Raw genomic sequence first — 26,746 nt, 5'->3', positions numbered from 1 at the left:
CGAAATCAGATAATTCCGAATATAAGTCCTTATTACCTGTGAATTCATTTGGAGACCTTTGAAAGAGACCGATTATTGGCTTTGGTGTATGGGCCGATTTTACATTTGGAATTATAAATGAAACGGATATGTCTGTAATAAACTACAAAAAACATTTCGTTTAAAATTTCCGTCTTATCTTATGAGTCAATGGGGTTATCGAAAAAGTTATGACTCACGAACAGCTTGTCCAGTGATTCACTCTCCGTCGTGAAATTGATTAAACTTTAAAGTAGGCCTATGACGTATCTTCCTCGATATCTGTATGAAAGGACATACATGTATATTTGTCAGGAAAAACAATGGACTTTCTTGGTAAATTTACGGTATGTAAATGTAATGCCCAATTATAATTACGTTTACATCCACCCGACTATGACGAGCTGCACATGTTGGAGGAGAAGTCGTGGGGATCTGAACACCTGTCTCACCCAGAACAGGAACCGAAAGAAGACCCTTGCTCATTAATAATGAACAGCATACATAATGTAGGCTATCGTTTATCCCGAATGGAGGACTCGTGTGCGCTCAAAAACGCTTATACAGCCCGTCAAGGTCATTCGTCTGTCTAAGTATAACTGAAAATGAGAACAAAAAAGTTTTCAGACGTTTGGCTTTTGGTACAGGTCTTAAGCAAAGAAAGGTAACAAAAAGTCGAATCACTTAATGTTCGTCCAAAACGTTTAGGCCTCAGATATGACAATGCATGATGTGCCAGGGTGAGTGCTCAAATTAGAAAAAAAATTTAAGGACGTATTTCGTTATGTTAAAGAAAGTTTTCGCTCTTATAATAAAAACTACAATTCCACTCAACAGCGACCCACAGGGACAATGTTTTATATAAATCGCCTTTGAGTGTGAAAGACACAAAGGATAAGAAAATATTATACATTTTGCTCGTAATCGGACTATGATCCGTGATCAATACTGTATTTCTGCCTTTATTTGTCTTTTTGCTTTTAAATAGAAAACACGCTTCACCGTGTCAACATGTTAATGTTTTTGGTGGTAGTCCGCCATCTAGTGTTCATTCCTAATATTTGCATGTTTGAACAGAATTGTACGTTTACAGGAACATCACAAACTGAATAAAACGAAAAAGCTTTATCTGTGAAAGAAAGCATCCCACAAACCTACACTCATTCCCCCTATATTCAAATGCATACATGCGCACACACTATCACATTATAGTTGAGCATTTTGTATATATATATATATATATATATATATATATATATATATATATATATATATATATATATATATATATATATATATAGTGTGTGTGTGTGTGTGTGTGTGTATGTGTGTGTGTGTGTGTGTGTGTGTGTGTGTGTGTGCGCGCGCTCGCAAAATGCTCAACTGTAATATATGCTCAACTATATATATGTATGTATGTATGTATCCTGTGGTCCTGCTGGTGTCATGTGGCCAGGACCTACAACTCTAACAGGATCAGTTTGCAGCCGAGTGCAAGACAGCTGGGATATGAGAATCAGCACCTCTAAAGCTAAGACCATGGTACTCAGGCGGATAAGGGTGGAGTGCCCTCCCTGGGGCGGGAGTGAGTCCTGGCCTCAAGTGGAGGAGTTCAAGTATGTCAGGTTCTTGTTCACGAGTGAGAAAAAAAGATAGAATGGGAGTTTGACAAGCAACAGCAGTGTTGCGGACGCTGTAGCGGACCATTGTGGTGAAGAGGGAGCTCGATTTACTGGTCAATCTACGTTCTGACTCTCACCTATGGTCACGAGCTTTGGGTAGTGACCGAAAGAATGAGATCATGAATACAAGTGGCTGAAATTAGTTTTCTCTGCAAGGTGTCCGGGTTCTTCCTTAGAGATAAGGTGAGAGAGGCACTCTGGGCATATCAAACTGGGAGGAGCCACCAGGGAAGACCCAGGACACGCTGGATTATATCCATCGGTTGTCCTGGGAACACCTCTGTATCCCCCCAGAAGAGCTCAAAGAGGTGGCCAGGGAGAGGGAACCTGGGCCTCTTCTCTTAGGCTACTGCCCCTGCGACCCAGACCCGGATAAGTCGCTATACATGGATGGATTACTGTTCCCTAATTTAAGGAGTTGGTGAAGATGGTAGCTAATATTTAAAACAGGCCAAGGATGAACAGGGATTTGCCATAAACAGATACTGAAATGAGTTTAACTTGATTTTTATGTTGGCTTGCGAAGCAGCCAACATACTGTTCTCTCTATTCTTCTTATTATTATTATTCTATTCGAGTTTTCGGTAACTTTCACAGGTCGCAGTTTTTGAGCTAGAGCCTTGAAAATTGGCAGGATCACAGATCCCATATGGAAGAAGTGTGCTTGTGCTTTTGGGACATGTCGGACATACGGTGTCCTCAGGACAGCGCTCCAAAGTTGACTTTTTCCCATAGAGAATGAATGGCGGAATGTTCAGAACTGAACATTCCATAAGGGAAATCCCCACAGGCTCACACAACACACGCACGGAACCTCTTCTCTCCCTCAGTCCATGCAGCAGTATTAACTGTATAACTGAACAACCACTCAATTTTAACTAACCCACAACCAATTACCCCTCAACAGTAATTGCCCCATAACAGTAATTGCCCCACCACAAATAAATACCCCCTCAAAAAAAAAACAAAAAAAAAAAACAAGCTTTTACCTGGAACTACACAATAATCTTAATACACATCAACAACAATAACCCCAACAGGTCAATAACCCCTCAATATCAACTACCCCACAGCCAATTACCCCTCAGCAGTAATTGCCCCAAACAGCTAAGTTACCTCTTAACTTTAACAACCCCATTAAACGAATAGCCTTCAACAATATCAAATACATCAGCATTAACTACCCCAATGGCAATAGCCCCTCAACAGTAATTGCCCCACCACAGGTAATTGCCCCTCAACAACAAATACAACATCTAAACAAGCTTTTAACAGGAACTACACATAAATCTTTAAAGCTATCAACAACAATAACCCCAACAGGTCAATAACCCCTCAATGCCAACTACCCCACAGCCAATTGCCCTTCAACAGTAATTGCCCCACCACAGGTAAATACCCCCTCAACAAAACATTCCACATCTAAACAAGCTTTTAACAGGAACTACACAGTAATCTTAATACCCATCAACAACAATAACCCCAACAGGTCAATAACCCCTCAATATCAACTACCCCACAGCCAATTACCCCTCAGCAGTAATTGCCCCAATCTGCTAAACTACCTCTTAACTGCAACAACCCCATTAAACTAATAGCCTTCAACAATATTAAATACATCAGCATTAACTACCCCAATGGCAATAGCCCCTCAACAGTAATTGCCCCACTACAGGTAATTGCCCCTCAACAACAAATACAACATCTAAACAAGCTTTTAACAGGAACTACACAGAAATCGTTAAAGCTATCAACAACAATAACCCCAACAGGTCAATAACCCCTCAATATCAACTACCCCACAGCCAATTGCCCCTCAGCAGTAATTGCCCCAAACAGCTAAGTTACCTCTTAACTTTAACAACCCCATTAAACGAATAGCCTTCAACAATATCAAATACATCTGCATTAACTACCCCAATGGCAATAGCCCCTCAACAGTAATTGCCCCACCACAGGTAATTGCCCCTCAACAACAAATACAACATCTAAACAAGCTTTTAACAGGAACTACACAGAAATCTTTAAAGCTATCAACAACAATAACCCCAACAGGTCAATAACCCCTCAATGTCAACTACCCCACAGCCAATTACCGCTCAACAGTAATTGCCCCACCACAGGTAAATACTCCCTCAACAAAACATTCCACATCTAAACAAGCTTTTAACAGGAACTACACAGAAATCGTTAAAGCTATCAACAACAATAACCCCAACCGGTCAATAACCCCTCAATGTCAACTACCCCACAGCCAATTACCCCTCAGCAGTAATTGCCCCAAACAGCTATATTACCTATTAACCGCAACAACACCATTAAACTAATAGCCTTCAACAATAACAAATACATCTGCATTAACTACCCCAATGGCAATAGCCCCTCAACAGTAATTGCCCCACCACAGGTAAATACCCCCTCAACAAAACATTCCACATCTAAACAAGCTTTTAACAGGAAGTACACAGTAATCTTAATACCCATCAACAACAATAACCGCAACAGGTCAATAACCCCTCAATATCAACTACCCCACAGCCAATTACCCCTCAGCAGTAATTGCCCCAATCTGCTAAACTACCTCTTAACTGCAACAACCCCATTAAACTAATAGCCTTCAACAATATTAAATACATCAGCATTAACTACCCCAATGGCAATAGCCCCTCAACAGTAATTGCCCCACTACAGGTAATTGCCCCTCAACAACAAATACAACATCTAAACAAGCTTTTAACAGGAACTACACAGAAATCGTTAAAGCTATCAACAACAATAACCCCAACAGGTCAATAACCCCTCAATATCAACTACCCCACAGCCAATTGCCCCTCAGCAGTAATTGCCCCAAACAGCTAAGTTACCTCTTAACTTTAACAACCCCATTAAACGAATAGCCTTCAACAATATCAAATACATCTGCATTAACTAACCCAATGGCAATAGCCCCTCAACAGTAATTGCCCCACCACAGGTAATTGCCCCTCAACAACAAATACAACATCTAAAAAAGCTTTTAACAGGAACTACACAGAAATCTTTAAAGCTATCAACAGCAATAACCCCAACAGGTCAATAACCCCTCAATGTCAACTACCCCACAGCCAATTACCCCTCAACAGTTATTGCCCCACCACAGGTAAATACCCCCTCAACAAAACATTCCACATCTAAACAAGCTTTTAACAGGAACTACACAGTAATCTTAATACCCATCAACAACAATAACCCCAACAGGTCAATAACCCCTCAATATTAACTACCCCACAGCCAATTACCCCTCAGCGGAAATTCCCCAAACAGCTATATTACCTATTAACCGCAACAACACCATTAAACGAATAGCCTTCAACAATATCAAATACATCTGCATTAACTACCCCAATGGCAATAGCCCCTCAACAGTAATTGCCCCACCACAGGTAATTGCCCCTCAACAACAAATACAACATCTAAACAAGCTTTTAACAGGAACTACACAGAAATCTTTAAAGCTATCAACAACAATAACCCCAACAGGTCAATAACCCCTCAATGTCAACTACCCCACACCCAATTACCCCTCAACAGTTATTGCCCCACCACAGGTAAATACCCCCTCAACAAAACATTCCACATCTAAACAAGCTTTTAACAGGAGCTACACAGTAATCTTAATACCCATCAACAACAATAACCCCAACAGGTCAATAACCCCTCAATATCAACTACCCCACAGCCAATTACCCCTCAGCAATAATTACCCCAACAGCTAAACTACCCCTCAACTGCAACTACCCCTTTAGCCAAATACATAAGCATCAACCACACCAGTCAATTTAGTAGCTGATGCCTAGTGCTACACTGATTATCATATTGATGCCATTTGTCTATCCTCCCCTTCTATCATTCCATTCATCCTTCCATCCTCCCATAAGAATGCATTGACTTAATCAATCCCTTAATTTTCAAGATATAGTGATCAAACTTGGTAAAATGACTCAGAAGCTGATCCCTAACACTACACTGAATATCATATTGATGTCATTTATCTATGCTCCCCTTCTATCATTTCCTTCATCCCTCCATCTTCCTATAGTAATGCATTGATTTCATTAATCCCTTAATTTTCAAGATATAGTGATCAAACTTTGTAAAATGACTCAGGAGCTGATGCCTTGCACTGCACTGAATATCATATTGATGCCATTTGTCTATCCTCCCGTTCTATCATTTCATTCATCCCCCCATCTCATAGAAATGCATTGATTTAATCAATCCCTTAATTTTCAAGATATAGTGATCAAACTTTGTAAAATGACTCAGGAGCTGATCCCTAACACTATACTGAATATCATATTGATGCCATTTGTCTATCCTCCCATTCTATCATTTCATTCATCCCTCCATCCTCCCATATTGACCCATTGATTTCATAACTCCCTTAATTTTCAAGATATCGTGATTGAACTTGGTGAAATGAATCAGGAGCTGATGCCTTGCACTGCCCTGAATATCATATTGATGGCATTTGTCGATCCTCCCCTTCTATCATTTCATTTATCCCTCCATCTCATAGAAATGCAATGATTTAATCAATCCCTTAATTTTCAAGATATAGTGATCAAACTTGATAAAATGACTCAGGAGCTGATGCCTAGAACTGCACTGAATATCATATTGATGTCATTTGTCCTCCCCTTCTATCATTTCATTCATCCCTCCATCCTCCTATAGGAATACACTGATTTCATCAATCTCTTAATTTTCAAGACTTGGTGATCAGACTTGGTGAAATTACCCAAAAGCTGATCCCTAGCACTACACTGAATATCATTTAACAGTGATAACATTGAAACAACCTTTAACATCATTTAGCAGGTTGTCAACATTTAAACAGCCTTCAACATCATTTAGCAGGATATCAACATTAAAACAACCTTTAACATTAGGAGGTCAACAACATTCAAAACAACGTTTCAGCTGCTTTGCAAGCCAACATAAAGTTTGTTCACAAACTTTGCCTATCTAGTTAATTTTAATATTCATAGAATAAACTAGTTTCATCACCTCAAAATGACTGAAGCAGGTATCATTTCACCATGAATGAGAGTGGGATGGGTCATGGTTGAAGTTTTTAAGAGTAATCCCACCTGTACATAGACGAAATTTTGATTTCAAAGGTGGGGGACACACAAATGTCTTGAGAACTGGGGTGCGGGGTTTACCAAAACCGGCTTGTCGTCGTCGTCGTCGCCCCCCCCCCCCCCCCCCCCCCCAATTACGTCCATGCACCTGTACATAACATTCACTAGGAAAAGCTGAATGATCTTGAATGTAATTAGAACAATGTTACATAGGAAATTTCCTGTCTGTGCTTCTCGAAGTAGCTGTATAAACATATTTTCTTACACAATACTGTAACCTGCCTCAGGACAAGTCAAATAGGACGTTTGAGGAATCCTATCTGTCAACATTTCTGTGGTTCGCAGTTGCACCACAGACAAATTTATTGTTCTGAACTTGATTAGAACATAATGTTCTCTCTGATACACAGGTGTGTTATGTTGATAGATAGGCCTACTCGAAGAAGCTATACCTATAGTTTATGGTAGGATGCCTCAGCGACATAATACATTTGTGACATTTGCGAAATGTGCAATCATGTAATGCAGAAAAAAGTTTTTTTTTCAGCCTTTTCAAACTGGGCGAAAAAAAACATTGTTTAAGAACCTACCGAAAAACACCGCAGGTACGCACATTAAATATGTAACAAACGTTTAGACATGTAAGGATAACGCCCATTTGCATGAAGAAAAAAAACTTCAGCGCGGGCCACAGTAAGTAGAACGTGCACCGTACAGCTTCTCGCCTGAGTTCATGTGCTCATCCGGGTACTGCGGTTCTATCCAATCAGAATGGAGAACCGACAAAACGCCTTAACACGTCCGTCTGCAGTATTATTTGTCTTCATACACAAATAAGAAAAGTTATAAGCGTCTTAAACATCCCCAATGTCTTCAACAAGCAGCATGTCACTTTTCTCGCGGCTTACAAAGCTCTCGCGTATTATAGTTTATGGATTGTGTTTTGACTGCAGAGCGTCCACACCACAAAAACGTGACTGCCTGTTACGTGTGCGCGAGGTTCTGACCAACTACGTGCGTCAGCGCATGGTTGCGCGAGCACGTGGGCGGAGTCGCGAGCGAGTCTCGGGGTAAATTAAAACTGAGGGCGACGGACCTTCGCCTCACAAGAGATGCTGTGTGCGGTTAGGACAGACGACGTTTTCCCACTGAAGGAACCCTTCTAAAAATTATTACTTGTATTCAGTTTAGAAACGAATTTCTATTGAATATTTTTCTTTCGTTGCCCATATTGACGCTCATTCTCGGCGCTGTCAGGGTATTTCTTCGCTTTCTTCGTCGGCTACGCTTGAAGCTAGTTAGCTAGCTGTCGCTAGGCGGTCCGGGACTTTATGTTCCAGGACCAAAACGAAGGCACAGCGCCGTTTGTTTCCGTGATTTCTCTTCGTCGCTTTCACGTTTAGCTTCGTGCCAGTCGGTTCTTCGCGTTTTGGTGTCAGTTGTGCGGAAGAAACGCCGTAAATTGGCGGTTTTTTGTTCCGCTGAAGCAGCTGCCGTATGTGACTAACGTCAGCGTCCATGAAGTTGTGGATGGTCGAGCAGACGAGTACGCAGCCGCTAAAAAGCAACATGGGAAAAGTTTTCCTTGAACAAGGTTAAATTAAGTCAAAGAAAAATAAAGTCAACGTATTCCAATTAAACCCTTAAGTCTGTCGTAATATTTACTGGTGAATATTACTCGCAAACGTCGGGAGGTACTGAAATATAATCTAAATATTCCACTGGTGGACGATATTGTGGGAGTAATGGTCAACACGGTCCATTGGTTCCGGAAGGGCCTGCGGCTCCACGATAACCCTTCACTTCGGGACTCCATAGTCCAGGCGGACACACTGCGCTGTATTTACATATTGGACCCGTGGTTCGCGGGCTCGTCCAACGTTGGGATAAACAGATGGAGGTGAGATACCGCGCCGCCTTCCACGTGTGTCTTTCTGTCCCAGAATAGCATGGGCTGCAAGTCATTACTAACACACACACACACACCCATGCCTAATTGGACCAACTTGAGTGCGAGGTAGTTGTGCCGTAGTTGGTGAACTGTGTGTCCCTGTTTAAGAACAGCAACTCCTGTCTGTGGTAACAGCCCTGGTCTGTAGTAACACCACCTGTCTGTAGTAACACCACCTGTCTGTAGTAACACCACCTGTCTGTAGTAACACCACCTGTCTGTAGTAACACCACCTGTCTGTGGTAACAGCCCTGGTCTGTAGTAACACCACCTGTCTGTGGTAACAGCCCTGGTCTGTAGTAACACCACCTGTCTGTGGTAACAGCCCTGGTCTGTAGTAATGGCTCCTGTCTGTCCATGTGATGGGGGATCCTTGAAGGAGCCTGGGCAGCGTATTCCCACAGCTTTATGATGATGTAACGGTCTCCCGCCCCGGTCCAGGACAGCTGGAACTAGGTCACCATGTCAGCACAGTTACCACATTCCCCGGTTGGCCCTGACCTATTTCCTCTCTCCCTTCTTCTCACCCCCTCCCTCTAACCAAACAGCGTCACCACCGTTACTGTTGTGGTAACCACAGGTACCAGGCCACTGTTTTCAGAAACACCGCTTTCTCACTTCATAGAGGAGTTAATTCAGTGTAAGGCGTGCTGCGTGTGTATTAACGGCATTGTGCTGTCAAGTTTTTACATGTTGTGTTTTTACCAACATTCTGTCCGAGCTTCTTGTGACATGTGGTTGTAGCTGTTTGGAGTAGTTATTACAACGCCTCTTCTGGAAACTTGACTAGTATGTCTTATGGTGTGGACTAATAAATCATCTTGCATCTGAGGTGGCTATAAAATCTGCCCCAGATGAATCCTCTCTCTCTCTCTCTCTCTCTCTCTCTCTCACTCTCACTCTCACTCTCTCTCACTCTCTCTCACTCACTTTATTTCCATACTGGCTACGTCAACAACCTTTTTTCCCATTTCAGCAAGCGGGTTATTTTGAGGTGGGTTTATTTTAAGTTAAAGGGATGGGAACAAAAGTCTATCTTGGGCATTGCCTTGATGTCTGGGTGTGGGCTTGAGTTGCTCCTCCTCACTGCTGTCACACGTCAGTCCCGCCCTCCGCCTCTGTGTCCCGCCTGGGCCAGACTGCAGGGGCTCAGACAACGCGGACCACGTCCTGTCCTGCTAACCCAGTCTCTTTATGAGGGGTCAAAACGGGCACAAACGCAGCTCAGACAGGATTTCTGAGTCTGATTATGCTTGATATCTGAGTCTAGCCAAAAGAAAATCATCCCAGACGAAGGTCGTGTGTGCTACTGGTAGGCCTCGGTGTTTAAACAATAAAGATAACAAGATAACTTTCTAATAGAAATATACAACAATTAGCAATACAACACAAAAGACCAGTGATGATGAGAATAGGTGCATAATGCACACACTGTAGAGTGTAGGAACAGTCGGCTGCAGCACACGTTCATGTGTTGGCTACTACAGTCACACACACCTCAACAGCAACAATAGGAGAAAGAGAAAATGGTCACAGAAAATGTTAACATGTTAAAATGTTATGGAAGAAGACATGCCAACGGACACAAGACATAAAATGTGCATTTTGTTGAAATTAAGGGCCAAATAAATTTTGTAGGAAGTTTTGGCTATTTAAAGATATTTTGTCTCAAGCACAGATAATAACACTTTTTCTTTTCTTTTTCTTTTAATATAAACCATCTGAAGCAGTGTCATCCTTTAGAGCACACACAATGATCATCCATTTGAATGCCTGGTTGATTTAAGTCAAGTCCCATTTACCCAATCAGCCTCAATTTGTTAAAGAAAACTGCTTGAATTAGGCCCTTCACCCTTTTGAACTTTCCAAGTTGAATTAAGTGTAAACTCCACTATTCCTCACAGGTGTTGCAGAAGTTAAATGTAGTTTTTTTAGCTCCTCTGCAGGCTTTGCCAGATCGTATGGCTTTAGAGTGATACCTGTTCTCAGGTGTGTGTTCTTTAGAGTGGTACAGAAGGGAACCGAGCAAACCCTCCTGTTCTCAGGTTGCAGTGTTTTTACCCACATTGCATCAAACCTTTGTGTGTGCCCAGGGGCTACAAAGGTGTCAAATTGTATTTGACTATTCAGAACACCATGAAGTTCCTTGTGATGGCGCCATTATAAAACCCCGTGTTGCATTCTTGACTAATGATACACGTTATGTGACCTTTTTCTCACCTTTTGTCCTCTTTATTGTTAGTATGTGGACTAATTCATGTATAATCGTAGGCCAGCCAGCATACCTGAAGGCCTCCAGCGGTGACTGTAGCTGTACCCTCTCCTGTGTTGGGTTGCAGGTTTCTGCTGCAGTGTCTGGAGGACTTGGACGCCAGCCTCCGCAAGCTGAACTCACGCCTGTTTGTCATCAGAGGCCAGCCCACCGATGTCTTTCCCCGCCTCTTCAAGGTAAGCAGGGTGTGGCGTGTTACTGACCCTGGGCATTCTCTTGGTGTGTGGGCAGATGCTTGTGCAGACTGCATTTCCTTCAGAAAGCAAAGTCAATTGTTTTGACATCCCAATAAAGTACCTGGTGATTGAGAGAATGTTCATTTTTAATAAGATGTGGTATGTTTCCACATGTATGATCACACTGTCTTACACTGCGTGGATCAGGACCCTGAGATTAAAGGGTTAATTTAAGGTTGTACACCACAGCATAGTGAGTACATTGCCAGCCAGTATGGGATTGCACTAATTGTTCCTCTTGCATATATGCATATAGGACAGTAGGTGTCTGTACACTTTCCTTTTAAACTGATTCCTGGCAGAGGCCGTGTTTGAAGCTCTAGGAGAAGAGGCGTGTCCGCCACCGTGTTGTCGTGTTGATCACTGTGTACTCACAGCCTTTGTTAGCTCGGAGTTCACGATGTTCCAGTGAGAATTTCCCGAGAGATCTGATCAGCATGAGAAAGGCCACAGGTTCTTGGCCAAGAGGTGTGGTTGGCATGGGCTCAGGTTCCCGGTTGACCAGATTGTTCTCTGCAGGAGTGGAAGATTACCCGTCTGTCCTACGAGTACGACTCTGAACCTTTCGGCAAGGAGAGGGATGCGGCCATTCAGAAGCTGGCCAGGGAGGCGGGAGTGGAAGTGACCGTCCGGATCTCGCACACACTCTACGATCTGGACAAGTGAGTGTGTGTGTGTGTGTGTGTGTGTGTGTGTGTGTGTGCGCGTACATGTACGTGCATGTGTATGTATATGTGTGTGTGTGTGTGTGTGTGTGTGTGTGTGTGTGTGTGTGTGCGCGCGCATGTGCATTTCTGTTTGTACGTAAACATGTGATTGGGTGTGGAGGCTTGGGACCGGTTGTCATGGCTGGACTCCCACACGGGCTTACGCCAGCACTGTAGCTGAGCACAGTAGCTACTGCTGTTTGGTGAATGTGACCAAATATGGAACAGCATTTAATGCTGAGATGAGCCTGAATAAAGACACTAATAAAGCAAGATAAAAATACAGAATATGGAAAACGATGAAGTGTGCTGTTGTTGGTCAGTCCCCAGTCCCCACCATACACCGATACTTTAACAGATGTCTCATGCTCGTCCAATTTCTCTCTCTCTCGCGCTCTCTCTCTCTCTCTCTCTCTCTCTCTCTCTCATATATTAGGATCATTGAGCTGAATGGGGGACTGTCTCCTCTCACCTATAAGCGTTTCCAGACTCTCATCAGCAAAATGGATGCGGTGGAAGCCCCAGCGGAGACCATTACTGCTGACCTGATGGGCAAGTGTAGCACACCTGTGGGCGATGACCACGACGAGCGCTTTGGCGTGCCCTCTCTGGAGGAGCTGGGTAAGGATGTCCGCTTCCCCCTCCAGTCGTCTGCCTGCTGGTGTGTGTGTATGCCCGTCTGACCTGCTGGCTTTGTGGATCAGGCTTTGAGACGGAGGGTCTGCCGTCTGCTATGTGGCCCGGCGGAGAGACAGAGGCTCTGACTCGTCTGGAAAGACACCTGGAGAGGAAGGTGAGTGATGTCATGGCGATGGGTTTATTCTGGGATGTGTGTTTTGACTGTCGGGGTGGAGGCAGAGTTGTCCAACAATCTGGCACCGATATATTGATCTATATTTAAACCTATGGGACCAATACATCACATCACAACTGAATGTAGTTTAGCTCATCACGTTCAGTGTTGGGGTTAGGGACTGGGGTTAGGGGTTATCATGTGGTAGAGCACGTTGTGATTGGTTCAGCTACACAAACACAAACTAAATGGAAAAGGAAGTCTAGCTACACATGTTCATCTCCAACCAGCTTTCGGCATGTTTTCCACAATGGCAGAGCGGGGTTACAAACGGCCCCGTATCAGCTGATCGTATCTTCACCGGTCTCTGCAGCACAATGTCCTGTTTGGTTGTGTTAACTCTGAGTTTGGCCTGTGGTCAGGCTTGGGTGGCCAACTTCGAGCGGCCCAGAATGAACGCCAACTCCCTGCTGGCCAGCCCCACGGGCCTGAGTCCATACCTGCGCTTTGGCTGTCTCTCCTGCAGAGTCTTCTACTTCAAACTCACCGACCTGTACAGAAAGGTGGGTGGGTGTTTGTGTGGGGACACGGGGGCGTGGTTTAACCAGTCATCACCATAAAGAATCTGGATTACTAGTTATTACTAATTATTAGTAAAGAATTTACAGCACTAATATATTAATTCTCAATAGATTGTTAATTAATTGTAGGTGAAGCAAGCTGTAGTAATGCTCATGCTGTTAATTAAATTAAGTTCCCTCTTATTGTACAAAACTGAACTGCATAGATAACAAAAGATGGTGGTAATTATTGAGTACATGGCATGTTTAAAAAAAGAAGAATGAAAGCCTGTAATGACGAGTGAAGTGGGCAGCGGCACAATATGTAAAATTAGCACAATAAACAATCGTATTGGTTATTGACTCCTTGTGAGGAGATGAGGTGATTTAATGCTTCAGTTGTAGCATGACTATGGAGTGTTTCGGTACCACCCTCTCTCTCTGCATCTGTTTTCACCACCATCATCATCATCAGGTGAAGAAGAACAGTGTCCCGCCCCTGTCGCTGTACGGGCAGCTGCTGTGGCGGGAGTTCTTCTACACCGCCGCCACCAATAACCCACGCTTCGACAAGATGGAGGGGAACCCCATCTGTGTGCAGATCCCCTGGGACCGCAACCCCCAGGCGCTGGCCAAGTGGGCCGAGGGCAGGACGGGCTTCCCCTGGATCGACGCCATCATGACCCAGCTGAGGCAGGAGGGCTGGATCCACCACCTGGCCCGCCACGCCGTGGCCTGCTTCCTGACCCGCGGAGACCTGTGGATCAGCTGGGAGGAGGGCATGAAGGTGCGTTTCCCCATGAACACAAGTTTAAATTCTGATGAAGCCACAGCTGTCCTTGGCTGAGGATCCCAGAGATCGTAATTGGTGTGCATGCGTGTAGAGGAGGTGTGTTGGCCCTCAGGTCTGGGAGGGTTTCTGACTGAAGAGCACGGGAGTGCGGTAATGTGTGAGGGGCCCTGTGTTCACCCCAGTGTTTGTGGTGCAGGTGTTTGAGGAGCTGCTCCTGGATGCTGACTGGAGCGTGAACGCCGGCAGCTGGATGTGGCTCTCCTGCAGCTCCTTCTTCCAGCAGTTCTTCCACTGCTACTGCCCCGTGGGCTTCGGCCGCCGCACCGACCCCAACGGGGACTACATCAGGTACCTCCACCTCCCCAGTCACCACACACTCGTGTGGTTACCCATGAGTGTGCTACTCAACACTCGTAGCGGTAAACGCATTGGCCGTCATTTAGCAGTAGCTGAGTTTAAAAGGATTGTGATTCACATCGTGATGAAAACTGAAGCTAATTGTGTGTGTGTGTGTGTGTGTGTGTGTGTGTGTGTGCGCACACGCACTCAGGCGGTATTTGCCCATATTGAGGGCGTTTCCAGCCAAGTACATCTATGACCCCTGGAACGCCCCTGAGAGTGTGCAGAAGCTTGCTAAGTGTGTCATCGGGGTGCACTACCCCAAGCCCATGGTCAACCACGCTGAGGGCAGCAGAATAAACATTGAGCGCATGAAACAGATCTACCAGCAGCTGTCCTGCTACAGAGGCCTGGGTGCGTATCAGCTGGGTCAACACCTAACTCTAGGGCGTTAAACATCTCCCTGGACCACTTCACCCCATTCAAATGGCCCAGCATGCTGTGATTATGCTCATTATAGAGGCAATAGCAAGCAGCTATGGTTCTATACACAAACGTGTGTATTATACATACACAAACAGTCCCTGTTGTTGTGGACTAACTCATAATTACCCTGTTAATTATTCCTGTTCCTGTATTCCAGGACTTTTGGCCACTGTGCCGTCCAACTCTGGCAGTAATGGGGATGGAGCAGGCGGAGGCCCTGGAGATGGAGCCCAGGAGGCCAGTGGGACAGGTACGGCCCCCTCCGCTCTTCCCCTGACCTCACCAGGCAGAGGGAGGAGCATGTAGTATGTGTGATCCAGACACGCATACTGTTTCTGCTTTAAGAGAGAAGAGCTGGTCATGACTTCACAAACACGTGATCTTTCTCCCTACCAGCACACCCGACACCACCCAGCCCTCGCAAAGACGTGGCAGCAGGCAACTTGTCTGGTTGCCATAGTGACCTTCAACCCGTCATTCATGGCCAGCCACAGACTGGTACGTACTGAAAGTGCTCCTGACTGCAGCAGTATGACAAACACTAGTTATATATGCACTGCACAAAGACCAATCAAATTGGAAGGGAAACGACACCAAATTGGGCCCCACTTTGAATTCCTGTTCATGTCTGTCTCTGGTGGGTGTTTGTGTCTGTGACAGTGAGCCCCTGGTGAAGTGTTGGGCTGGGTGAGGGGGGGGTTCTTCTGTCTCTGGTGGGTGTTTGTGTCTGTGACGGTGAGCCCCTGGTGAAGTGTTGGGCTGGGTGAGGGGGGGTTCTTCTGTCTCTGGTGGGTGTTTGTGTCTGTGACAGTGAGCCCCTGGTGAAGTGTTGGGCTGGGTGAGGGGGGGTTCTTCTGTCTCTGGTGGGTGTTTGTGTCTGTGACAGTGAGCCCCTGGTGAAGTGTTGGGCTGGGTGAGGGGGGGTTCTTCTGTCTCTGGTGGGTGTTTGTATCTGTGACAGTGAGCCCCTGGTGAAGTGTTGGGCTGGGTGAGGGGGGGTTCTTCTGTCTCTGGTGGGTGTTTGTGTCTGTGACAGTGAGCCCCTGGTGAAGTGTTGGGCTGGGTGAGGGGGGGTTCTTCTGTCTCTGGTGGGTGTTTGTGTCTGTGACAGTGAGCCCCTGGTGAAGTGTTGGGCTGGGTGAGGGGGGGTTCTTCTGTCTTTTATACGTTTGTTTGGTTTGTCCCCAGAAGCTGGCAGAGTCGGGGCTCACAGGCAGGAACCCAAACCACACAGAGGTGAGTTGAACCTTGATTCTCGCAGGTTTAACCTTCCTGGTTTAGATTATTCCTGAGATTTACATGAATAATTATATGCTGAAGTTTTTGTTTGTTTTATATATTATGCACATATATAATATATATATACACACATATCATTCAGCATGGAATAAATACTGACCCATAATGACATCATACAACGTGGAATAAATACTGACTCATAATGACTGCATACAACATGGAATAAATACTGACCCATAATGTCGTCATGCAACGTGGAATAAATAGGGGAGACCAGGGACAGTTGTAACACTTTTTGTGATTTTTCCAATAAATCAAAAACTATTTACACTGGAATAGCCAACTTGCTGTATTATGAACTTCAATGTGTCAACTACTGAAACAATGTATTTAAGTGGGTTTATGAAATATGTACAGGTTGATTGATTTAAGTACAGTCACTCCCTGTCCCAGGGTACAGGTACGGTTGTAACGCATGCCAGGGACGGTTGTAACGTCAAACATTTACATAATTAATCAATCAAATACTCAAAATGAAAAATATTATTTATCATTTATGTTATTGTGACTATTCATTTCTTTAAAAAAAAAATAGCCCTAATGATTACTCTCACACACCACATGGTGGCGTAGCCAGCGTGTGCATGAGGAGAGCAGACATGCTGTAGACTGAGCACTGACTGGGCCATTTCTGTGTTCAGGTAGAGGAACAGTCCCTATGAAGCGCCACAGTGAAGATGCATCTTCAAGCAATGGGTGCAAGATCCAGAAACAACAGTAGTCACACGTGCTGCGACACGTCTGCACGGGCGTGCACACATCTCAACAGCAACGGGACACGTTCCAAACCATAGCGCATAGGAATAGGTTTAGATTTTGGATATCTACTCATGATGGTCCCACTCTGAGGTCCTGTCCTCTCTTTCAAGCCGTTCAATTTGTAGTGCTACAGTAAGATCATAAGCTGGACCGCGTGTCATTCTGTATGTATTTAGTCTACTGTAAATATGTACAGCGTTTGTGTTTATTTTGTCAAGGAAACTGTTTGCCATGTTGTGTAAAGTTTGATGGCTCTTCTACTCCAAGCTCCATGCATGGGTGTTCTTTTAATCAAACCTGTGTGGTTGTCATTCATGTTGGTGTATCTGCCCCATGTATGAGATTCTTGTTTTGGAATTTGTACTGTAAATTCAGCACAATGAAACATGATCTTCACATTTTAACTGGGTGAGAAAAAAACATTTCATAATGTGCCAAGTGTCAGCTGTTATGGTTTTCACAAAACCATAATTTACAAATGGCAAATACATTCAAAGTAATTGATTAATCAGGAGATTTTTACAAACGTAATTATAGCGTTTGTGCCCATCTCAAAGTGTAATGCATTAACCACAGCTGAGCAGGTCTGACATGTCTGCCCGTGTTTGTGTAAATAGGAGATGGTGAAACTGCAGGACCTCTGGACTGGTTTTGTACAACAGACATGCACTATACAACCTGCTATGTATATATGCTTGTATTTTAAAGAGTTAAGTCTGCATACCTCTGTATATATATGTGTGTGAGATATATATAAACTTTTTTTCTTGCTTAATTACAGACTTGCTGTTATTTTTTACGTGAAAACAATACCAGTTTGTTTTTGGATGATTGGTTTGTGCTTTTTAAATCTCCATTAAATCATAAGTTAGACCTGTTGATAAGTGGTTGTGGTGTGGCCTTTATTTGCAAGTTAATCATTTTATCCACATATTGGACACAAACGGCCAATAAAGTAACTGGGACCGTAAAGAGCTTACATGTATTTGGACGTACAGTACATGGTCTTCTCTGGAAGGCTGATAACCTTCATGTTTCAACCTATCCGCGATGTCCAAGCGCTTCGGTGGAGACAACTCCCACTCTCAACATCCCGATGCAGCAGCGGAATCGTGTTTTTTTAGTTCAATGTATCAGTTGTGTGTGTGTTTTAACGAGAAAAGCAGGGTTTTAGTCATCGTTTCGTGCAGTTTGGCTGGGTTCAGTTTCGGATTGTTGGGCTATGAGCGGTGACATCGTGGAGGTGACAGAGCGAGGTGCTCAGAAGAAACCCATCCGGCTCATGGCGGCGGCGTGCAGAAACATGGGCATAGGGATGAACGGACACCTTCCGTGGGATCTTCCGTAAGAGAATATAATAATCAAACACACTCGTCGTTTTATTTCCCTAGTTTATCCCAACAAAAGCCGCGTGTCGGTTTCGTGGGTGTGGAACATACTAACCAGATATTTCACATTACAGTGTATTTCAATAGAAATGGCAAGACTATCAAATATGACGTTATTAGAAATTTGGTTGTCCTTTAATAATTTCACCACATACATTAATAGAAATAGAGAGAGTAATGTTTATTATTATTAGTTATGGAATCTGCTTTATTATATGGCGATGGAAAAAATAACAATATCGGCTTCTATCACATATCGGTCCTCTCGGCAATCAACAGGTCAGAGTTTCGGTTCTTCCTGAATACCATCACATCTGTGTGTAAACCAGGTAAGTCCGTACTCACCTGTCTTATTTCGGAACCACCCCTCCTGTATAGCGCGGTGATACGGAACACGACATATAAGTCCACAGCTCTTGTACTGTAGACTGGTGAACTTTGAACAGTAATTGGAATTATTTACCCTCTGTTACTGGTTATAAAACACTTAGGTTATCAAAACTGTCATCTTAAAAGGTACTCATACGAGCAAACTGCACTTAATATCTCTAAAGATAGAGACGAGAGTCCAAACGTTATGAAAACTGTACGAAAGGTTCTGTTGAAGTGGGACGCCGTTCAGTCCTAATGTTTCCCGCTGTTGTAAAGTCATGCCAGCGTTAATGATTAGTTACGTGGCTCATACGTACGCGCATGCGCTGTTTCTCTCAATTTAGGAAAGAAAAACCTTATCATATGGGGGAGGACGAGTTGGTTCTCCTGCCCAGAGAACGTCTTCCCACTGCCAAACAGCATCAATGTGGTCCTCAGCACAAGGCTGAGGTGAGACCGTTAATCCACAACAGCAGTGCAACGAAAGGAGAACACTCAGTTTTACACTAGTAACATTTCTTATAAAGACACACATTTCGTAACATATACATTAAGGATTCATTAATGAATGCTTCAAACTAAGTGATTCAAAGTAAAAGTGATTTATGTCTGCTGTTTTCCGAACAGGTCTGTCCCAGAGCATGCCCACTACCTGTGTGAGGACTTTGATGGGATGATCCATCTGGCCTCACTGCCCCCTCTCAGTAGCCTGGTAGAGACCATCTGGATCTTAGGGGGTGCTCAGGTGTATAAGGTGAGATTTTATACATTATTCTATGCAAGTACATTTTTATATTTTTAATATCTCTATGTATGTGTGTAAAATAGCAAAAATGGAAGGATTAACTTAATCATGTGAAGTATATTTTTATCCTTTATCATAATTAGATTGAGATAGTGGGACACACCCCATTAAAACAGTACATTGAATGTTAATACCAAACATTTGTTTGACCTCTGTATGTTTATGTAATGATCTTATCAACGCACACTGTACATCCACCCTGAGGACACAATCATCTTGGTCCATCTGGTTTCCTTTCTAACAGCAAGCACTGGAACACCCGTGGTGTGACCACATCTACCTCACCAACATCATGGCTGACTTTGACTGTGATGTATTTTTTCCAAATTTTGATGGAAATATTTTTAAGAAGCAAGACAGGTAGGATGTCTTTATATTTTTTTGATAATCCGTGGAAGCACATTTGGTGTATCTTCCAAATAACTGGTATTGTGGACCTAATCCATCACGACAAACACCATGTGTACTATGGTATGCACTAGTGTGATTAATAATCTGATGTCTGAGTATCATATACATCACATATCAGACAAAACTAATGAAGGGTTTATAAACGGTGTAAAATGTATTTATTGATGGTTATTAATTATAACAACTGCACAAAATAAGCAGTTATTAATGAAACTGCTAAGTGATCTGTTGGTGGTCAATGGTAGTTCAAGCATGAACAAAAATACAAACACCCAATGACACTGACAGATGTAATGCTGACTCATGCGGACAGCAGCGTAGCTGTACTCCATCACCCAATCAGGAGCTGAGCTTCAGGTGTGCTCATGCTCTGGCAAGCAAAACTCACTGTTGCCTATTTTATTTGTTATAATTTATTTAATAACACATTTATTTATTTATATTAACCATTAATGAACAGTTTTAAATAACCCATAAACCCCTTTAAAAGTGTGGTGTTTATTTCTAATTTAATACAGCTTCTCTGGTGTTTATTTATAATTTAATACAAGTTTTCTGGTGTTTACTTATAATTTAATACAGGTTCCCTGGTGTTTCAGATGAGATTCAAGAAGAAAATGGTATAAAATTTCAGTTTCAAGTGTTCAAGAAAGAGAGCTAAGCAACAGCCAATAAGAAAACAATATTTGTCGTTAATGACCTGGGGGAGAATTGATTTGATTTAATTTTGTGGATTTTGACTGCAACATTGTGTTGTATTGGGAGTGTAGATATTTTACAAGGGTTTTGTATCAACACTCACTATGATGGTTTGTGCTGCTGTGCATAACAAACCGCACCCTGTATGACTGAAGTCAACAGATGGGTGAGCAGGAGTGAGCAGGAGTGAGCAGGAGTGAGCAGGAGTGACGAGGGTGTCGTCCCTCATAATGAGCAACAGAACATTTTGTGACCACTCACCAGACTCTGTGTTCCTTATGCCAACATATCACCATGGTTACACAATGGAGATAAATCCCATAAGCACACAGGCAGGAGGCAGTGGGTGTCCTGGGTTCCTGGATACTAGAGACATGAATTGTGTTAATACACCATCTGCTGTGTCAATCCAGGACCAAAAAAACAGTTTTCCCCAAAACTTTATTTCCTATCCAATGCTATTCTTGTGTTTTTGTATGAACTATTAATTGCTTAATTACATGTATGTACATGTATGTAATATATGCACCTTCTTATAAACTAATTAATTGAAATATTGTCTGTCTATGCTCATTCTAAGATTGTACATGTGCAGATTATCCTGACTGAAAGGTCAAAGAATGCAAGAATTCATATGCAATCTCTCCAGTAGTGGGCGACATTGGCCAGCATAAGAAATTGCAACGCCACAGCTCTCGAAATCAGATTGCTAATCATACAGTCAAAATCAATGGGGGGGGGTATTCAATCTTTTTCCATGGCTCAGACACCCCCAACACCCCCATGATTTGAAGCACAATGCTTAAACAAACAAAGCTGCATCAAAAACAGAATCACAGAACCACTGCACACCTGTGACCATATGGTGACCATATCTGCAAATAAGTACAGTTTTAATATTACTTCTAGAGTTAAACAAAATATAATTCAGGAGCAATTTAAAGGGGAACTGCTCAGTTCAATTTTTTTTAAACCATCTTTTGTATTTTCATGCTGTATCACATTGGCAATTTTGTTTTCCTTGACTGAAGGAATATGAAACCCAGTCCTTTCTTAAGAAGGTGAATAACGTGGCCCTCTGAAGAGGTGCTTCCTGCTGAGACCGGCTGTCTGGGAGCGTCAGGACACTGGTCCGTACGGGCTGAGACCGACTGTCTGGGAGCTATCAGGTCGACCACATCTGCACAACCTCAGACATAGAATATTTACAGCCTTAATACTCCTCCACAGTGAGGCCAGGGAAGGAAATGAGAAATTTTAATTGCATGTCATAATTTTTCACATTTTCCTTGAGTTATGCCCCCATAAAACCAATGTGTAGCACTTGCTAATAATACCCAGTGTCATGTTTTAAATGAAACAGAACTATTTATATACCCCCTTATTAACCTCATGTGCATTTGTGGATAACTCATCGTCATTAGAGGAACGCAGAACCTGGACCTGGTCAGCACTCACAGACCACGGAGGACAAACCAGACGCTCTAGACCAGAGGTCACCAACAGGCCGACCGCGGTCCGGATCCGGACCCGAACGCAGTCCTTTCCGCCCCCAATCTCATTCCTGATTAACTGGATCCGGACCCAAATGCCATCCCATCCGGACCCAGAATAAATTGTTTAAAATATTTCTTAATTTTGACGGGAGAATTCATTTTAAACAGGAGCATTTATTTCAGCGAGCAAAAAACACTCCGTCACGAGTGTTACGTTCCCCCCCCCCCCCCCCCCCCCCCCCCCCCCCCCGCTCAACAACTTACGTTCGCCTCCCCCCCCCCCCCCCACCCACCCCGCTCAACAACTTTACGGTCGCCACCCCTCCTCCTCCCCCGCTCAACAACTTACGTTCGCCACCCCCCCTCCCAGGTCAGGGCTATCTGCCAAATTTGGCGCGGAACAATATAGTTGATTACCCCTGCTCTAGACCAACATGCCATGGGAAAGAAAATAATGTGTGTGGTTCATAGCAGACATGTACAATCAATTACATCAAAATCTCATTTACATCTCTTGATGGACTTTTTTAGAATTGTAACACAACTGTAATGTCAAGAAGGCTGTCATTTTCATGTTGATGCTTCAATAAATAAATAAATATCTTTTAAATTCATTTTGAACATTCATGTCTTAAAAACGTTCATGTCTTAAAAACCTTCATGTCTTAAAAACCTTCATGTCTTAAAAACCTTCATGTCTTAAAAACCTTCATGTCTTAAAAACCTTCATGTCTTAAAAACCTTCATGTCTTCTCCAGCTTTGTTCCACTCTGTTTGGATCTTTGAAATATAAATCTACTGTCACGAAAAATAATGTCCATGACACACATCCACATCAAAGTAATGCCACACTGCTCAGTAATGACACTTGCCATTTATGATGGCAACAATGTATCCGCAGTGCCATTCATGTAACAAAGGATTACTCGCAATATGATAAGAAATGACATCTTAAAGCATTTCAGAACTAGATGAAGACAAACGGATCCAATTTTAGATTTAAACCATGAGATTAATTTTACTGACTAATGAGAAGTAGTATCTGTGCACAAAGAGCAATCTCAGTCCTCAGTGTGGGGAGGGGCTACGGGGTTGTAGAGTGGCCTCTCGGGTCTCACGCGCAGTTTCACAAAGCTCCTCTCGAAGTCCTTCTTGTTACCAGTGAACAGCTCCACGCTGCCTGTTCTGACGTCATAGCCACAAGAGGTCAGTTTGTGAATGCGATACTGGATGATCGGTGGGGTGAGCTCCAGGACGGCGGGCGTGTCCGTGATCTGCCTCAGGCTGATTCCAGCTCCAAGGAGACTTGTGAATCTGTCCTCCAGCACGGTAACAGAGCAACACAACAAGGAGGGGCACTGCAGCACGACGTGGCGAAGGGTCTCCTGCGTGCAGCCCAGCGTTTGCTGCGAGTAGTCCAGAGTGAGGCTCATGGGTTCTGGCTGCATTTCGGTGACAAAGCCCTTGAGTTTGGAGAGGAGCCGCAAGATCTCGCACTCAGTGAAGCCTCGGTCTCGCAGAAACGTTAGGTTATTCCACATGGCCTCTGGTGGTTTCAAGAGAACGTTTGGGTTCTGAGCGAGCAGTTTCTGCAGCCAAGCCCTCATACTAACCTCGTCCCCTCCCAGCTCCAAGTAGGCGTTTTGCAAGGTCTGAACCATCTCCTTGTTCTGCTCAACAGGACCGCTGAAGCTCTGCGGTGCGCTGGCCATCAGCTTGGCCACGATGCGCTTGTTAAGACCCAGGCCGAGGAAGAACCCAACGTTGGTCCTCTGGTGCTCAACATGATAGCCTGAGGTGAAGAAAGATGCTGGGAATTTCTCGATGATGCCCACGAGGTCTCTGGGGCTGGTGCAGACCGACATCCACACCTCACGCTGGGCCTCCAAGAGCTCCGGCGCGCAGAGGACCGCCTCCGGGTGCATCTGTAGCACTCGAGCGACGACCGACCTGTCGGCTCCCATGTCCCTCAGCAGGCCTGCCACCTCCGGCACGTAAGAAAAGCTGTGACACAACACCCAGCCTTTCAGCCTTCGGACCTTAGACACGTCTACCGACAAGTCACGGAGTGCGTTGACGGTGTGACTGTTCTCTGGCTGGCCAGAGGAGGCGCACGTCCTGGTGAGCACAGTCAGCAGTCTGCAGTAAGAGCGCAGAGAAGGTGTGACTGCACACATGTCAGCACGCCGCAGGTCACAGGTGCAAAACCAGCTCGGCAGTGGTAATGCCTAAACTCAAATACCAGATCTAGATTGGCGCCGGCATAGTGCAACAATAAACGTCTGAAAATCTGATACAAGTTGGGCTTTAAATGCAGGTTAAGCGCAACTCAAGGCAGGTCTGGACAAATTACAATATTGCTTTCTGAAATTTAGTTGATTTGAGATAAGATAACGGACCACAGGTTTGTCTAGACAGGTTAGACGTAGAAAACAATTGAGACGTAGAAAACAACTCTTGTATATACAGTCCGTGAGAACCATATTTAGCGAACATGTAAGACGATGTGAAAGTTCGTATATCGTAAAGCCATTTTCACTCGACATCTAAATGAGATTCTCTATGCGTAACGATTAAAATGAAATTAAATGAAATTATGGACGTCAGTGATCAAAACCCTACCTCTGGAAAACATCACGGTCAACACAGCTCTGTCGGTAAAACGTAAGCGTGTTTATTCTACGCGTTGTAGTTTTGTACTTTACAGGGTAATGCTGCCCCCATCAGGACAGGAGGTCATCGCACCAACAAGCTCTACTATAAACAATTATTTATAAATCATAAAATTACGAACGTTCGGTCAAATTGCATTTATTAGGATTACTTGATAAGCGATCCATTATTCATACTAATTTAGAAGTACTTAAAAAAACTAAGTACATTACAAATATAATATTTGAGAAAATGTCACTTCAATACAGCAGGATCTTCTAAAATGGCACAAGGGCCTGTAGGGACTCTAATCAACCCAAAACACATTAGTTTGAGTAGTGTAGGAGTGCGTTGTGCGGGGAGTTTAATCACAGTGTTGCATCATGACTGCCTCCTGTTCCCACATCCCACCCTTGGCAGCCTTTGCTTCCAATCTGGTAACTCTGAGAACATTTGCTTTATATTAAGGGAAGAGGCAGACTCGGGTGCAGCTGCATGGTGAAACTGCACAAGAAGAAGCCTGTAGCACCAGGGGGCGCCGTTAATGTTTGAGAGCCTGCCGGCCGAACGGAGAGCTTGTGGAGTCATTTCAGATTAAGCCCTGAAAACAGTAGAAATGCTGGAATTGTCAACAAAGCCACAGACTGATCAAATCAGGGCCTGTTGTGGAGTTTCATAGCTTTGCTTAAATTTTGTGAAATATTGGACCATTTACTCCCAGTACAGTGAAACACTGGATTAAGGCACCAGTGTACAGCTCCAACTTTGAAACAAACACACACACACATATTCATCTTTTCTAAGGTTTAAACAAACACCATACTGCTTTGTCATGTAGTGAAGCAACAGTAGCATAATAAAAATGCTTAACCAATGCTGATCAAAGAGGGATTAATAGAAGTCAAAGATGAAGATGAGAGTTCTGGTGGGCTTTCTGTGCTTCTTCGCATCTCTCTCTAATCTGTATGTCCACCCCCAGAGATGTGTGAGTGCTTTACTGAACCACAGATTTGAGCAAAAAGAAGAATTCTTGCAAAAGCCATGATAACAATCAGATCACTACTATCTGTACTTTAGTCATAATTCATATGAAATTTAGCAGTTGTTCTTATGTCTGTAAGTGCATGAAAGATATGTTGGCTGAAAATGTGTGTGTGTGTGTGTGTGTGTGTGTGTTTGTGTGTGTGTGTGTGTGTGTGTGTGTGTGTGTGTGTGTGTGTTTGGTGTTTGTTGATTCTTGTTCAGTTCCCTAAAGGATTGGTTGGATATGAACATCAGACAGATGACACTTTTCTCACAATACAAGATTTCATGGGTATGCAGTTGCTTACTTTCAGTTGTGCACACTTAAATGCTCTGGTATCTGTCATCTACACACCCACACACACACACACACACACATGCACAGAGGGAGCAGTAAACCTGTCCAACCACACACACAGTGACATACAAGCTGTGTCTTCTTTTATTTATAAAATACAAAATAATAAAAATCTGTCTGCTGTCAGGCTCGTCTTCAATAGTTGATATTGGCTTTTTTTTCCTTCAAAACACAAAACATATGAGAAGAGGGGAGAGCTAAAGGTATCCTGCAACTGAATAAGGAAAGAAATACATAATGACATGGGTGGATCTTAACTCTAACCCTTCGAGTCAGGTTACTTAGGTCTGCGGGTGTGTGAAGAGAAAAACGCACAGAAGGTTTTGCCTCTCCGCGAGGAGCTAACAGTGCACATGATGACTGAGTTTGGATTTATCCTGGCTTTGCTGCTGGCTAAAACCATGGCCCAGAACCAGAACTCGGAGGAACCAGAGCCCATTTTCAGAGCGGCAGGAGGGGAACTGGAGATGGGCTACTGTTTCGGAGTGGACTACATTACAGTGTCCAGACTGACTGATGGG

The 26,746-nt window shown here is 43.7% G+C and overlaps 3 protein-coding genes across 5 annotated transcripts; 2 read left to right on the top strand and 1 right to left on the bottom strand.

Annotated features, from left to right (window-relative positions):
* The first annotated feature begins 7,901 nt into the window (after positions 1-7,901).
* On the top strand, positions 7,902-17,796 carry cry1b (cryptochrome circadian regulator 1b). Of its 2 annotated transcripts, none has more exons than XM_076985162.1 (13): positions 7,902-8,726; positions 11,117-11,225; positions 11,805-11,947; positions 12,429-12,613; positions 12,697-12,785; positions 13,208-13,348; positions 13,821-14,132; positions 14,335-14,486; positions 14,689-14,891; positions 15,121-15,213; positions 15,360-15,461; positions 16,155-16,199; positions 16,904-17,796. In XM_076985162.1, the coding sequence occupies exons 1-13, from the start codon at positions 8,572-8,574 to the stop codon at positions 16,981-16,983; spliced, it is 1,809 nt and encodes a 602-aa protein (XP_076841277.1). In that variant the 5' UTR covers positions 7,902-8,571; the 3' UTR covers positions 16,984-17,796. The 2 variants fall into 2 exon arrangements, with proteins under 2 accessions (XP_076841277.1, XP_076841271.1); XM_076985156.1 differs by having other exon boundaries at positions 16,152-16,199.
* Positions 17,797-18,232: 436 nt separating this feature from the next.
* On the top strand, positions 18,233-22,368 carry LOC143485660 (dihydrofolate reductase). The gene is made up of 6 exons (XM_076985175.1): positions 18,233-18,365; positions 18,689-18,738; positions 19,126-19,231; positions 19,409-19,535; positions 19,831-19,946; positions 20,580-22,368. The coding sequence occupies exons 1-6, from the start codon at positions 18,244-18,246 to the stop codon at positions 20,656-20,658; spliced, it is 600 nt and encodes a 199-aa protein (XP_076841290.1). The 5' UTR covers positions 18,233-18,243; the 3' UTR covers positions 20,659-22,368.
* A 177-nt stretch (positions 22,369-22,545) lies between these two features.
* On the bottom strand, positions 22,546-24,872 carry mterf2 (mitochondrial transcription termination factor 2). Of its 2 annotated transcripts, none has more exons than XM_076985144.1 (2): positions 22,934-24,872; positions 22,546-22,882 (listed from the first exon to the last, which is right to left on the bottom strand). In XM_076985144.1, exon 1 carries the CDS (start codon positions 24,367-24,369, stop codon positions 23,254-23,256), a length of 1,116 nt encoding a protein of 371 aa, XP_076841259.1. In that variant the 5' UTR covers positions 24,370-24,872; the 3' UTR covers positions 22,546-22,882; positions 22,934-23,253. The 2 variants fall into 2 exon arrangements, with proteins under 2 accessions (XP_076841259.1, XP_076841252.1); XM_076985137.1 differs by having other exon boundaries at positions 22,546-22,865.
* Positions 24,873-26,746: the final 1,874 nt, after the last annotated feature.

The sequence above is a fragment of the Brachyhypopomus gauderio genome, chromosome 2 (genome assembly GCF_052324685.1).
Source record: "Brachyhypopomus gauderio isolate BG-103 chromosome 2, BGAUD_0.2, whole genome shotgun sequence".
Classification (NCBI taxonomy): Eukaryota; Metazoa; Chordata; class Actinopteri; order Gymnotiformes; family Hypopomidae; genus Brachyhypopomus; species Brachyhypopomus gauderio.
The sequence above is the reverse complement of the archived record's forward strand: the minus strand, read 5'-3'. Positions and strand labels throughout refer to the sequence as shown.

Coding starts and splice junctions, on each gene's coding strand:
- cry1b (XM_076985156.1), top strand. CDS start 8,572: ATGGTCAACACGGTCCATTGGTTCCGGAAGGGCCTGCGGCTCCACGAT. Junction 11,226..11,804: donor TCTTTCCCCGCCTCTTCAAG/GTAAGCAGGGTG, acceptor TGTTCTCTGCAG/GAGTGGAAGATTACCCGTCT. Junction 15,462..16,151: donor TCATGGCCAGCCACAGACTG/GTACGTACTGAA, acceptor GTTTGTCCCCAG/AAGCTGGCAGAGTCGGGGCT.
- LOC143485660 (XM_076985175.1), top strand. CDS start 18,244: ATGAGCGGTGACATCGTGGAGGTGACAGAGCGAGGTGCTCAGAAGAAA. Junction 19,232..19,408: donor GTCCTCAGCACAAGGCTGAG/GTGAGACCGTTA, acceptor TTTTCCGAACAG/GTCTGTCCCAGAGCATGCCC. Junction 19,947..20,579: donor ATTTTTAAGAAGCAAGACAG/GTAGGATGTCTT, acceptor AATTTAATACAG/GTTCCCTGGTGTTTCAGATG.
- mterf2 (XM_076985144.1), bottom strand. CDS start 24,369: ATGTGTGCAGTCACACCTTCTCTGCGCTCTTACTGCAGACTGCTGACT.